The sequence below is a fragment of the Physella acuta genome, unplaced genomic scaffold, assembly GCF_028476545.2.
Source record: "Physella acuta isolate Inbredline_101_S28 unplaced genomic scaffold, ASM2847654v3 ptg000415l, whole genome shotgun sequence".
NCBI classification, from domain to species: Eukaryota; Metazoa; Mollusca; class Gastropoda; family Physidae; genus Physella; species Physella acuta.
The window spans coordinates 265,909-281,616 of NW_026731934.1; the positions used below are offsets into that span (position 1 = coordinate 265,909).

At 39.2% G+C, this 15,708-nt stretch overlaps 1 protein-coding gene across 1 annotated transcript; it reads right to left on the bottom strand.

Moving 5' to 3' along the window:
* Nucleotides 1–12,768: 12,768 nt before the first annotated feature.
* On the bottom strand, nt 12,769–15,008 carry LOC131942620 (uncharacterized). The gene is made up of 2 exons (XM_059302506.1): nt 14,966–15,008; nt 12,769–13,941 (listed from the first exon to the last, which is right to left on the bottom strand). The coding sequence occupies exon 2, from the start codon at nt 13,937–13,939 to the stop codon at nt 12,863–12,865; it is 1,077 nt and encodes a 358-aa protein (XP_059158489.1). The 5' UTR covers nt 13,940–13,941; nt 14,966–15,008; the 3' UTR covers nt 12,769–12,862.
* Between the last annotated feature and the right edge of the window lie 700 nt (nt 15,009–15,708).

A 15,708-nucleotide genomic window follows, 5' to 3' on the forward strand; every position in this document is an offset into this window, starting at 1 on the left:
ACTAATGGATCTGGAAAATGGCATTTCATTCTATAAATTTTACAATTTTTTGCCTTTGGTGTCACCCCCCCCCCCCTAAATGGTGTCACCCGTTGCGGTCCGCACCCCCACCTCGCCTTCGCTACGCCTCTGCGTTAGGCTATAGAGGAGTTAAACGAAGAGATTAACTATTTACGATGGATATTTTTTAATATATAAATATTCTGAAGGCAACATTTTGTATTTTATATGTCCTGATTTTTTATTTATACTATATTATTATGCTTGCCTACTACTGCTAAAAGGTTTATTTATAGGCTGATTCTCTCAATGTCTTGCACGACAAAGTGATATAGCCTGTAGTGTTATTATAACGATTGGGCTCTGTTTGACCCACAAACACTGAATTCCACTACCGAAACGGTGGGCGGGGGGGGGGGAGGGGCTTTTTGGAACTTTTAACCTTTTTCTTTTTTAAAATTATTTATATGTAACAAATATTAAAATTCCATTGTAAAAGTTTTAATTTTTTATGAGGGAAAAGGGCCCCTATGTGCCTTGGGCCCCCATGCCTTGCTTACGCTAGCTTTACGGTAGCTACGCCACTGTGTCAATGGTCCTTTTGTCTGGAGCCAAATTGACAGGAGCCTTTTTGTCGGGAGCCAAAATGACGCTAGCCTACTTGTCGGGAGTCGTAATGACGGGGGCCGTTTTGTGGAGAAACTAAATGACGGGAGACTATATGTCGGGAGCCAAAATGACGGGAGCCTATTTGTCAGGAGCCTTATTGACTGGAGCCCTTTTGTCGGGAGCCTATATAACGGGAGCCTATTTGTCGGTAGCCTAAATGACGGGAGCCTATTTGTCGGGAGCCTGTATGACGGGGTCCATATGTCGCTGGCCCTTTTGACGGGGCCGATTTGACGGGGTCGTTTTGACGGGGTCGTTTTGTCGGGGTCGTTTTGACGGGGCCGTTTCGTGATTGGCCGAATTGACGCCGCACGCGTTCAGTCACATTTTGACTGTTCACGCCACCATCCAGTTTCTTCCGAGTCTACCGATCTCGAGGGATCGAGAAAGGTTGACTTTTCATCTTTCATTGCAGAGGCTGTCATTGGCAAACCAGGTGATCCGTTGTCTCAGCGGAATATCACCGTCCTAAGAGACACAGGAGCGTCACAGTCACTTCTTTTGAAAAGCTCAATGGACATTACACCTGAGACGAACACCGGGAATGTTTCCATTATCCAAGGAGTGGGGGCAGAATCCACTGTGGTCCCTCTACACAAGTTTTCCCTGAAACATCATCTCGTCGAAGGTGAAGTCATTTTAGGAGTGATAGATAGTATTCCTGTCCCAGGAGTACACCTGCTTCTAGGGAATGACCTTTCGGGAAGCAAAGTATACCACTGTACGGTTCACAACCCTTTGTCAACAGTTCCAGATAATGATAATGAACTGTATCTTGCATGTGTGGTGACAAGAAGCCAGACCAAACAATTGGCTGACACAGCGCATGAACCACACCTACCATCATCGTCGGGATATCCATCTCCCAAACTGGAATCTATGCTTCCAGAGAACACAAGCCTGGGCTTACCCCTGAGGATATCTCAGGAAGACATCATTAAAGCTCAACAAGTCGACGCGGAACTCAAAGCAATGGTCGAAAAATCACTCTCAGCTGACGATGAGGAGTATTTCTCCGAGAACGACCTCTTCTTTCGTCGCTCTTTACCAGTGAATGCCTCACCTGCCGAACCATGGTTGGGTAAAAACCAGCTGTGGGTCCCTCCACCTTATCGGCATGAAATACTGAAACTGACACATGACCATCCGATGTCAGCGCACCCAGGAGTCACGAAAACAATGGCGAAGATCAAAGAACTGTTTTTTTGGCCGAAAATGAAAAATGATGTGTCGCGTTACTGCAAAAGTTGCACGAACTGTCAGTTGGCCGGGAAGCCAAACCAGAAAATTCCTAAGGTCCCTTTGAATCCGATTCCTGTGTTAGAAGAACCCTTTTCCAAAATCATCATGGACTGTGTAGGTCCCTTGCCTAAAACTAAGGCGGGCAACGAGTACCTCCTTACCTTTATGTGTTCAAGTACCCGTTTTCCCGAGGCGTTCCCCTTACGGAACATTAAGGCAAAGACTGTAGTCAGAGCCATGACCCGGTTCTTCACTACCTTTGGATTACCTATAATCGTTCAAACAGACCAAGGCAGCAACTTCACCAGCCACCATTTTCAGGAAGCGCTAGCCAAGCTAGGCATTACACACGTCACCAGCTCAGCCTACCACCCTCAGTCTCAAGGTGTACTTGAGAGGTTTCACCAGACACTGAAAACCATGCTGAGAACGTTCGTTAAAAGTAACACCCAATGGGATGAAACTGTTCCATGGATTATTTTCGCCGCTAGAGACTGTGTTCAGGAATCTCTAGGTTACTCTCCTTTTCAACTGGTGTTTGGACATTCTGTCCGTGGTCCCCTGAAGCTGATCCACGAGCGTTGGACAGGTACCAGTAACCATCCAGTGGAGAACTTTGACGATTTTCACGTTCGATTGAAAGCCGTGTGCGAATTGGCTCACAAGAACTTAAGAAAGGCCCAAGTGAGAATGAAAGAGAATGATAAGAGTTCTCGTAAACGGACATTCAATCCAGGCGAGAAAGTTCTTGTGCTCGTGCCTAACCTGAACAATGCGTTATCCTTAAGATATTGTGGACCCTTTACGGTGCATTCAAAATTAAGTGATTTGAACTATGTTGTCAATACTCCAGACAGAAGAAAGAAACAGACAGTGTATCATGTTAACTCGCTGAAAAAGTATTATGATAATTGTACCAATCTTCATTCCACAGCTAAAATTACTTTACCTGTATGTACAAATGTTTCTGATGATGTGATACATGACAAACTGAAACCCCCAAAATTGGTAAATTCTTCTTTTTTAGATAATTTAAATGACCACCTTATGCATTTGTCCACTGAGGAAAGCCACAAATTGTCTCAGTTATTTGAGACATTTCCCTCTATTTTTGGGGTTGTCCCCAAAGAAGCAAAGGTACCACCTCATGATGTAGATGTAGGTAATGCAAAGGCTGTCAAACAACACCCCTATAGAGTTAACCCAGAAAAAGCTGTTTTGATAAAAGATGAAATTGATTATATGATCAAAAATGATATCATGAAACCCAGTTTAGCAATTGGAGTTCCCCCTGCCAGTGGTCCCAAAAGAAAACGGACCAGGATGTGGTACAGTGGTTAGGATCTCGGCGCGCCATGGCGGCAGCCGAGGTTCAATTCCTCGGTTCGAATCACTGTGATTCAGTGATTAGGGTGGCCCTGTTACGCAGTGGCCTGGATCACGGGTTTCGGTTCCCGGTTAGATCCCATGGCCCTCGGTGGTGGCCTGTGTGGTCGAGAATTATAGCTTAAGTGGTCCAGTGGTTAGACACTTGAGTCATCTGTGAGTCTAGGTGGCCCACAAATTTTAACCTGGTAATTTCACACATTAAAGGAATTGATAATGTTGTGGCTGACAGTTTGTCAAGAATGTAAAATTTTATTACCCACATTGATCATGTGACATGTTTTGTGGTTAGTTGAGACCATATACAAGTGGTTTGTTTGGGTGACACTCACATGAATGTGAGTGGTCTGAGTTTTGAATTTTTTTCAAAATTACAATCCTGTTGAATATTTTGTTTATTTTCAGGTGAACCTTATTTAAAGGTGGTTTTTCATTATATGTAATCTTTTATGATAATATGTCTCATATGACTCAGTTGATATTGTAGCTAGTCATTGAAATACAGGAATTACCTTGTCGGGTTTACCACTTTTAATATCCACATGGAAATATTGTAATACCCCTTTCTGAGGGACTTTGATGTATTATTATTTTTTTGAAAGGGTTACTCCCCTTTCACGAATTGTAAAAGTTTGAGTTACTTCCCTTTTATTTCCAGGGATGTTTTCACCTAGTATTAAGATTTTGGTTGGCTACATTTGTAGAACATTTTTTTTTATTTTATGCCAGATTGGTTTCTTATGTATGTTTTTGTGGAACCTATCTGCCACTTCCAAAAAAGGGAGGGGATGTGACCTACTTAGGTATGGTAATGTTTATTTTTAAATTTGGCTTTAATACCATATATGGTCTGTGGTGCAATGACCGGTTTTTTCCGCTGTCTTACTAAGAGAGTCTTAGACTCAGAAATTTTCCATCAAGATATGATTGATTGATTCAGACCAGATGACCACCCCAACCAATAGCCTTATGATTTGAAGGTGACCTTCCATGTTGCCTAAGTCTATAAATAGACTGCGCACAGGCGTCTCGAGGCAGTTCATTGACCAGACGTGTGTGCTGCCGTGTAGTACTAAGTTGTTTAAGTAGAATACTCTTATATTACTTGTGGTTAAGTAATTCTTTATGCTTATAGCAGCGTTGTGTAAACTGTGGTGATTTTTCTGAAGTGTTAAAAGCTGTGATAGTGTATCATATGATTTTTCCCACGAATTGTAAGTTGGGTTTTGTTCATTCTGTAAATCTATTTTATTCCTGTATAAATCTAGTGTTCTGCCACGACTTTGTACACTCATTACAAGTTATATGCAGATTAAAGGTATTGTTGGCATCAGTAGTTTCTCTAGTGTTTCCCCTAGACATCAATTACGAGTCCTAGCGAACTAGTGTGTTATTTAGGCTTGTCGCCATCTGTGTATAATCAGTTAAACGAATCCGGGAGCGTTCGCCAACTATCTGGCTGATAAATTGGTGTCCGTTACAGCACCCAGAATAATGAAAACGCAATCACAACTTAGTCTATATAGAACATTGGCCAGGACATCCCGGCCAATGCGCGCATTGGCCGGCCAATGTACAAAATACGCTGTCAAGTTTAAGCACTTCGGACTTTGGCCAGTACGTCCCGGCCAGTGCGCGCATTGGCCGGCCAATGTACGAAATACGATCTTTGTTCTAAGTTCTTCAGGCTTTGGCCAAGAGAGACGGCCAATCTGGGGTTTGGCCGCACTTCAGGCTTTGACCGTAACATATATATATATATATATATATATATATATATATATATATATATATATATATATATATATATATATATATAATACGCAATCAACTTATGATTTATTATGGCCTATTTTGGGACTCAGGTGATGAGCATGACATTACATTATTCTCTATGTATTAAACATAAAATTATATATTCCTAAAGCTGCTTTTTCCACACGAACCAATATATAACCTAATATTTTGTTGGTGTTATTTCAAGAAATGTTCTGGTTTTTCGTGTTTGCGCTTTGAACGGATACTATTTGGCTTGAAATTTGTATCTGATTATCACAATGGTACAAAAAAATCTGACATGTATGTGGGTTGGTAAGATCTGGAAGGTTTCTTATTCTTTTAAAAATTCTAGCACACGCATTTGTGGTATTTGAATAATTGCAAGTATTTGGATTATGCTAAAGTAGAAGTAAGCAGTTTTATTAAACTTTACCCTCTCCATCTCTAAAAAAAAGTATATATATATATATAAAGTATAAAGGTGGCCTTCATAAAAGTATGATTGATTTAGTGATTACAGCAATGAAATAAATGTGAATATCCATCTTCTTAGGTTTATTCGTGGCTACTTTTAACTTCTTGGACAATAGATCAGCAATGGCTAGGACAAGAGATGTCAAGAAGTTGAAATAAATGCATGCAGTTCATTATTATTAGGACAAATAAAATAAAACCAAACAGTTGTGGTATATGATAAAACATTTTATAGAGCACATAAGGTTGTATGAGTTTTTCGATTTAGCAAAGTAAAATTGCAGATCTGAGATGTAGTGCATATGAAGTAGAGTGCACTGTGGAGCCAGGTTGATGCCTACAAGTGTTTGCTTTTCCTAAGTTAGTTAATGATCAGCACTAGATGGAATTAAGGACTCCCCCAATAGGGGAGAAAATTGTTGCCGCTGTCCGTACGGTAAGGCTGTTGTCGGCATGTACCGTGACGGCTGTAGTGGCTTGGGCTGTATCACCAAACTGCGATGCTGTGCCCTGGTTGATTGAGATGAAACTCGGAGGACAGAATATCAAGAACTCAACGATGAAAGCATAACCTTAGGGAAAAATCCTCTTGAATCCGAATTTTGTGTTCAAAAGTTAAACTGATTTGAAGTCCAGTCAACAATAAAATTATCGAAACTAGCTAGTTATTATTCTAAAGAGGTTATAGTATTTCTTGGTCCTTACATTTTATTCAACAAAAACACTATTATTGTTACTCATTTTACTGCAGGGGAGCGGGACGTTACCCCTTCCGTCTTTTCCCCCATCCCGAAGAGAGAGTTATTGACACAATACATCTCTTTACGGCCATACAACCATGGCCGTTATAGGCTAATCTACTTCTGTTATACAAATTTCTTTCTAAGAGCTATTTCCTTTGCAGCTCTCGCTATATCCACTCCGCTATATCATGACAGCTTCTCTGTCCTAACCCTAACTACGGCACTGGATTGCCTATAAAGTGTTAAAATAGTAGCGCGTGTTTAAAATTATTCAATGGAAGCTATTTTATAAAATCGTGTTGGTCGTACGCTGGATGCTTTCTTATTTTACAAAGCCTAAACTGGGGTGGAGGCGGATGATCGAATTGTTAAGCACACCTTTGAAAGGCTTGATATTAGAACGCTCGTCGGAGTCCTTAATTTCATCTAGTGCTGATCATTAACTAACTTAGGAAAAGCAAACACTAGTAGGAAACAAGGATGGAGTGGTCTTCACATGCGTCGTAATGAGAAGGGTGGTTGCGGGGTTTGTGACACTGGCCTTTTTTAAAAGAATTGAGTCTCCCGTCGCCCGTTTGTCTGTAGATACCTGTGAGGAAATACCCAGTAGGACATACAGACCAAGTGTGTATTCTGCTCATCGTTGAGCGCCAGTTTGCTTCTTGGGTGCTGCCAGATCTGTTCCATTGTTCCGACACGCAGCAGTAACCGTGTCCCAAGTTGTCAACATCATCGTACATACCTGCCTGGTTGTTTCGACAAAAACCGTCAAGGATTTGGATCATGTTGTTGTGCGTACCACATGTGGACCAACCTGTTCTTCTGAGGGAGTCGTACCAGTTCTTAGTAACACACCAGGGGTGGACGCCAGCCGCAAGTAGCATCAGCGTTAGAACTTTCACTTCGATAAAGCCAGGCATTGCTGAAATACATCGAACCAATCCATGTTATAACTTTAGTAGCTACCTACTTAAAAAATGAACATATATTTTTTTAAATGTTAGTACTATAAATAGTTGTTTAAGGTAACGGCCGAACTGGCGGTAGCTTGACTTAGTCCTCTTTGCTCCTTATGGAGCATAGGGCCTCCACCATTTCCTTCCATTTCTTCCTATCCTCGGCTATTAATTTTGACATCTCCCAAGACATCCCTGTTGGCTTCAGTTCTTCAAGAAGACTCCGCCTCCAGGTCTGTCTTGGGCGCCCTCTCTTCCGCTTTCCCTTGGGGTTCCACTCAAGCGCTTGGCGTATAACATTTGTGTGAGCCTTTCGCAGTGTGTGACCCACCCAGCGCCACTTCCTCCTTCTTATTTGCACACCTATAGGCTCCTGCCTAGCTTTCCTCCATAGTTCCAAGTTCGGCACTTTGTCCTGCCATCTCAGTTTCAGTATCTGTTTAAGGCATCTATTCATGAAGGTCTGTATCTTTGCTGTGCTTGCCTTGGAGACTCTCCATGTCTCTGCTCCATACAGCAGAACTGCCTTGACATTAGAGTTAAATATCCTAATTTTTGTGGTAATGGAGATGGCCGAAATTTTCCATATGGGTCGCAGGACTGTGAAAGCGCAGCGGGCTCTATTAACTCTAGCGCGTATGTCCCCCTCTGTGCCTCCCGTTTTGCTGATCTTGCTGCCAAGGTACGGTAGCTTAGGGCCCTAGATTCTAAGGTGCCCCCGAATTTCTATTTATTAAAGAGCGCATTTTATATACAACTAGCCATCGGTACCCGTTTCACGTTAATTATAGGCCTATATATTTTAAAATGTTGTACTTGTTTGAGAAAAATAATCTATAAAATAGTAATTGGTCAAAACGCAATGTGCTTTACTACACGCTGAACAATATTAGTGACCAAGCAAAGAAATAACTAATTAGGTAAAAATCCGACACATTTAACATAACACAGGCCCACACTGATTAAGTGACTTAAATGATTCCCTTAAAAACTCTGCTATTAAATGGTGTTCTTCTTGTTTTTAATGTGATTTATTTTTATTAGGTTTTTATGTATAGATCTATAGATTTAAATAAAATGGTTCATTTCTTCATCGGTAACCATGCCATATTAAATGCATTCGCTGAATAAGAGGCTTAAAATTAAGAGACTTAAAAGATTTCTTTAAAAACCCGTTTAATGGTAGTTATGTTGTTTTTGTCTTTTAAAAACAACTATTTCGGCTGAGTATGGGTCTCATTACACTATCCCTTCATATGCTAAAACGACTGACTCAGGTGAACTCTACTTCACCTGTCCCTTGTCCCGCCAAGTCCCGATAGGCAACTTTATCATCAACATATTAAAAAAAACAATTGAAAAAAAAGATTGAATTGGTGTGTCTCGAGCCCGTACCATTCGCATGGTATCACTCTCATCTCAGCTATTTAGGCACCTTATGTCATGATTAATGAAGAATTAAAGACCTACTTAAGAAACAACCCTATTCTTTCAAAGTAAATTTTATCCCACGTTAGCCGACTCCATAGCTAAACAAACAAAGATTTCTATCAAATAATTAACACCTGATATAGAGTCTAGTTTAATATAGGAATTTATTATGGGAATAGATTCTAGAGTAGATAGTCTAAATTTAGATCTTAGCGCCTAAGTCTAGTTTTTCCGTATATCTAATCTAGATCTAGAATCTCTAGACCTAGAATCCAAATAGGGAAAATGGTATTGTATACATTTCATAGCGTGCGTAGCTCTAAATCTTATTTGAATGAAATAGTTCATTCTTTATTTTATTCTAAACTCGGAGGATGACGTCATTAGTTTCGTGTAAACATTAAGTGACGTCATTGTTAAATGCGTTTTTGTCCAAACTATAACCACTTTTCCAGTTGCTTAATTAAAATTGTTTTTCTTCATTCGAATACGCCTTTATTTTTTTATTTTTCTTCTTTAAATACAATCGTGGTTATACATTTGAAACATCTACCATATTATTTTCTAAAGTCCGTATCAAGTTCTCCATAAATCGCGGAAGATTCTGATGTGATATCCGGCGAAAATATTTTGCGGACAGAGAGAGAGAGAGAGAGAGAGAGAGAGAGAGAGAGAGAGAGAGAGAGAGAGAGAAGTGCGCACATGGGTTATTATATATTAGGATTATATGTAGATAAATTAATTCAATAAAACAAAGTCATCACTCATATCTAGTTAAATGTTCAACAACATATAAAATTGGTTGTTTTAAAATAGCATATAATAATAAAAGAAGATTTGCATTGCGATTTGATTTTGTTTCTTTTTTCGTGTATTCTACCCAAGGTATTCTGATTGTTAACTTAAGTATAAACTTATGTAAATCAGTTTTCGAACTTCCTAATATATTCGAATAACACTATACAAATAATTCATTTCAATGTTTTTATTTAAAGTCGATCGAAATCTATCAGACATTACAGTGCGCCAAACTTTAAGTTGTTGCCATGATGAAAATGTTTTTGTATGACATTTTAAAAATTTGTCCGTTCAGCCCTAACATGTACCCTACATAACAAACATAACATAAAATATATATTTCAAACATACATACTTCACCTTTTGTTTGAAAATCTCAGTAATAGAACAGTTGGAGGACTGTAGCTTTTATAGCAATAGCTAATATCGATTAATTGTAGACGGGTCTTCGTTATATTACTACGCTCTTTTCATTCCATAATTATATCCGAAACCTAAGGAACAATGTTTTTGTAGCTCCAAACTTTATATTTTAAATGCACGTAAACTTAAAACATGTTGAAGCCCACATAAGTTCAACGATGTTGTTCGGATGAAGGCGTGGCTACCCCCCCCCCCCCCCTACACACACACCGTCAAGTGAATAATAACATACACAACATATGAAGGTTCATATAATAAACTACCCGTATCGTCTAGGCTTTGCTCCAGCCATTTATAGCAATATCGACATTTAAATGATAACAAAAACACGTATAATGTGGGTTTAAATAATTTGCTTTTAAACAGCTATGTATAAAGCTAAGCTAAATGCTGGAACATAAAAATATCTCTGTGAATATGAAACAAGCTACCTATCACCTGCCCTTCCTCGATAACACAGCTCCATACACACATGTGTTCGAGTTTGTTAAATAAAATGGAACCACGGCATGATGATACTTTCATTATCCTGACAAGCAACAACACCGTGTGATACAATTAAAATATTTAAAATATTGTTGTCCGCCTAATTGAATCAGCCCTCAAATTATCGGTGTTTTAGAAATTTGTAGTAGAGTACGGTACACCCTCCAGTTATGGAAGGCCACTGAAAAACAGAAAGTTATTTAAGTATAAAATCTTACACAAACAATTGGAAATTTCGTCGACTTAACTGAAGCAGTTATTGTATGCACAAGGAAATATAGTGAAGTAAAACTTTCACTTACAAGATGTCTCTCAAAATTTGAAAAAAAACTACAAATTTGACATAATACTTATATATAAAATTTTGCTAACCTAACTGAAACGGTTTTCAAGCTATCGTGTTCAAGTACATACAAAATGAAAGAATTTCAAAAGTAAGTTTTTCCGGCTCCAGTAGGTTGTAAAACGTCAAAATTTGTCAAAATCTCAATTTAGATTTATGCACGATTACGACACATCCTTTATATTCCGTATACTGTTTACGATAAAGTAAGTAGGTGCAAACGGCGAAAACTGCCAAAATATCTGATAGATATTCACCACGATTAAAATATTTTTGTATACTCTGTATACAAGAAAGTAAAAATAAGCCACCATAATACCCATTAAATGTTAAATAATATGTACAGGATTTCCAATACCTCAACCTATCTTAAAATATTAAGAATTTCATCTATAAGCATACACATAAAGCTTAACTTAAATGCTAATCGAAATGTGACAAGTATTAGCACCTTATTATAAATTTGTCTACTTCTATATATCCCTTTATTTAGTTCCATATCCCTAACCCTATTTCTTGACCAAACTACTAGACGTATTGTTGACCATCATACTACCCGTGCTCTTTATACACCTCTTTTAGGTGACCCTTACACTTATCCGTTCACTTACCTTTACGATTATCCTTATTCTTACCCTTACATGGTGCGCGGACCTTTGACCACAGGTGCTTTGACCATAGAGGGTTTGACCATAGGGGGTTTGACCACAGCGGAGCTTTGACCATAGGGGCTTTGACCATAGGGGGTTTGACCACAGCGGGCCTTTGACCACGTGTGTTTTCTCAGCAGAGGGTCTTTGATCACAGGTGGTCTATCAACTGGTGTTTGATCACAAGCGCTGTGTCCGGCTTTGATCATAGGTGTGATACAATTAACACGATTTTATACATGTTTCCTGAGAGTACGTTAATAGAAATTAACATGTATTTTAAAAAAAAGCCAAAACTATATTTTAGTCTCCACATAAAGGCTGGTGCTAGGCCTCATAGATTTATTTTAAATATAAATGAAACACAAATATTGCGACATATAACAAGTTTCACAAATAAATAATGTAGATGTACTTAAAAATATATAGCATAATTATATAAAGAATAAAAAATGATACAAAACTTGCCAACAATATAGTCAAAGATGTAATACATAAAATGGTTAACTAAATGACAGATGTGCTATAGCACGCAAATATGTCAGTACATCTGTTTGACCATATGTCTGGACAGCACGTTGTACTTTTTCGTGCAGCATCTTGTATCGCTTCTCAGCTGGGTAGCTTGCCCCTGCGACACCTTGCAAGAAAGTTGTCTTTTGCCGTGTGCAGTCCATCTGTAGACCTTCAAGGAAACGCCACATTGTTGGGTGATTACATTGGAGGAGAGACTGAAGACTGTAAAGCCATCCTTCACAAATGTTATTTGTTCGTGCTACACCATCGCCAATCGTGTGCATTTGATTCCAAGTTTCAACTGGAAATAAAACACCTGAGATCAAAGACCCTATGTGGACAAAACACCTATGATCAAAGCCGGACACAGCGCTTGTGATCAAACACCAGTTGATAGACCACCTGTGATCAAAGACCCTCTGCTGAGAAAACACCTGTGGTCAAACCCCCTATGATCAAACCCCTATGGTCAAAGCACCGTTATGGTCAAAGCCCCGCTGTGGTCAAAGCCCTATGGTCAAAGCCCCTATGGTCAAAGCACCTGTGGTCAAAGGTGCAGGACCCCTTACATTTATCTTTACTCTAACCCTTACACTTACAGTTTACCTTACCATTACCCTTAACCATTACCCCTTATCCCTTACACTTACTCCTCACCCTCGCCCTTACACTTACACTCGCACTTGTTCTTACTCCTACCCTTACTCTTACCCTTACCCCTACAATTACCTTTACACTTAATCTCACACTTAACCTAAACAGGCAGGCAGATAGACGGACGGACGGACAGAAGGGGAGACTGGCAGTTGGACAAACAATAATGAGACATAACATATAAGCCTTTTTTCATTTTTCAATACATTTTATTTTTTGAATGGTTTCCAAGTGAGAATATTGATTTTTTTTTTAAATCATGAAGTTACTTTCTGTGCCTTCGGGTATAAGCGTTTGTGATCATGGCTTATCTCATGGCTTATCTGCCATCCTGCAGCACCGAAGCTTGGTCAAGCAGCGCAGATCATTACACCCAACCCGATACACGCCCACAGCGTAGGTCCCGGTGAAACAACGACAGCAGCTTGCCTGCTTCAAACACCCGGTGATGTCTAGATCGTAACAGTAACCGTAGCTGGCGGGGTGGTTCAGCGGCTTGTGGCACTGGGCTTGGTCGATGTAGTCGGGACTCCAGTTACCTTTTGATCTGTAGAGGCCGCTTAGGAAATAACCAGCCGGACAAAGAGACCAGGTGTTGATCTTGTCCAAAGTTTTCCGCCAGTTTACACTAACGGAATCGGTGCCGTTTCTCCATCGGTCTGGTTTCGAGCAGCACTCGACATTTTCAACGTTGTCGTTATAATCGTATCTCCCTATAAACACACTCAGGCATATACCAGTGATGAGGTCGCCAGGACGTTTACATTGCGTCCACCCTCCGATTTTAAAGCTATCAGCCCAGATGACATCTTGGCAGTTCGCGTGCACGTCGACCACCGTTGTCCTGGCCATTGTACAACAGCGCACCTTTTCTACGCAGTGTTGCTCTCCACAGCGGTACAACCCGACCAGGTAAAACTCATCGTCGCATTTACAGCATCCTGGTTGCTGATTGCAGTACCGGATTAGCTTATCGTAACAATAACCATAACTAGCTGGGTGGTTCTGAGGCTTATGGCATCGTCCTGCTCCCAGACTGCTGAGATTCGGATGATCGTTTATCCTGTACAGTCCAGTAATGAAATACCCGACCGGGCATAAAGCCCAGGACCAGGCATTACCCGGCGCCGGCCAGCTGACGTAATCTCCACCTTCTTTCCACTGCTCCAGCTTAGAGCAACACTGGACGTGCTCCAGGTTGTCGATGTACTCGTTCAGCTTCACGTCATTGCTCCGGCACAGGCCTGAGAGGTAGTCGCTCGTACGGTTACATTCAGATAACCCTGGTTTAGCGGAGATGGAACCCCAGTTCAATCTAAGGCAATCGGAGGATACACCGACCACTAGGACTAGGAAAGCTAGTACTCTCACTTTAACATAGTCCCACATTTCTGAAAGATATTAATATAACACAAGTGTTAATTAAAAATATCTACACATTCTCATAAGTCAACTCATACGTCTATTTTTTTACACAAGAAAAGTTAATACTCTCACTTTAGTTCCACATTTCTGAAAGGCATTAATGTAAAACAAGTATTAATTTAAAATGTCTACACATTCTCATAAGTCAACAAATACGTCTATGTTTGTATTAACAAAACTTATTAATATTACAGCTTTTTAAAAATAATGTTTATCTTTCATGTTGAAGTTAGAATAAGAGGACTAAGAATACTTTTAGAATCAGTTATTAAGTAGTTTTTTTACAGCAGTTAATCTCACATTTTTTTCTATACTTATGCTATATTTTGTTTTAAATAAAAAGGTCCTACCATTTCTAAATAAATGTTTGCTTTTCATTTGTACGATTTTGCGGGTTTTATTGCGTTTAGCCGTTGAGCTAAAATCAACTCAGACCAAACTGTTACATTTGTTGGTTTTATTTGTTTATAGGTGTCATAGGTTTAATCACAAAATATGTTAGGACCACAAGTCTCAAGACAAAACATCCCATGACAAATTTTTTCAAGGGGATAAAATCTTAGAATCTTAATTTTCATGACAAAATATAGCAGGACCAAATTTCTCAAGACTAAATGTAGTAGGACCAAATTTCTTAAAGACAAATTATCTTAGCATCAATATTATCAAGGCGTAATGTAATAGGACTAAATTCCTTAAGAGAGAATATCTAAGAAACAAAATTCTCAAGACAATACGTAATAGGACCAAATTTCTCAAGACAAAACATCTCAGATAGAAAACAACTCCAGACATTTTGTCTGAGACATTCTGTCGTGTGACCGTGCCATTCATCTACTCTACTGTACTATTTTAAATACAAGTGATCTCACAATGCAGAACAGAAAGACATACATACTTCACATAACAACATCTAACAAAGTTTACAAACAATCCAAAACAGAAAAATTCGTAATTCACTTAACTAAAAAATAAGATGTAAATACATACTTTATCGCTTGTTTTTGTGTTTCAGTAACACAAAGTTTGGAGGCTTCGCTCTTATATAGGAAAATGAATCGATGATATTTAATACGTTCTGTTTTATCTTTAATCCGCTTACGTAAATAAAATAATTAATGAAAATATTAATAAAGTGTGATACAAGGTGGGATATGTACGCTGACATATATGTTGTTTTGGGTGTAAAATGTAAGCTGGCATAAACGTAACATTGTGAGGGATATGTAAGCTGACATAAAAGTTGCATTGTGGAATATGTAAGCTTTTTATGAGTGTTAGTATGTTGGACATGTAAGCTGAAATAAATATAATTGTAAGTGGTATCTATATGTTACATAAATGTACTTTGGGTGGGTTATGTAAGCTGACATTTATGTAACCCTGGGTGGGATATGTAAGCAGGCGTGTATTGACCAGGTGTAACAATGAGTGGAATATACAAGCTGGTAAAAGTGTATTTTTGGGTGGAATATGTAAGATGACCTTCAGTGTAACTGTGTTGTATATATAACCTGACGTACATGCAGCCTTGGTGGAGTATGTAAGCTGTAATGTAATAACCATGATTGCAAGTGGGTGCTGACGTATGTGCAGGCTTGGTGGAGTATGTAAGCGGAAATGCATGCAACATTGTGTGCGATATGTAAGCTGACATGTAATGACCATGAGTGTAAGTGTGAGGGATGTGTAATCTGACCTACATGCAGCCAAGGTGGAATATGTAAACTGTC

What these genes read in the sequence shown, in the direction of transcription:
- LOC131942620 (XM_059302506.1), bottom strand. Translation starts at nt 13,939, where the DNA reads ATGTGGGACTATGTTAAAGTGAGAGTACTAGCTTTCCTAGTCCTAGTG.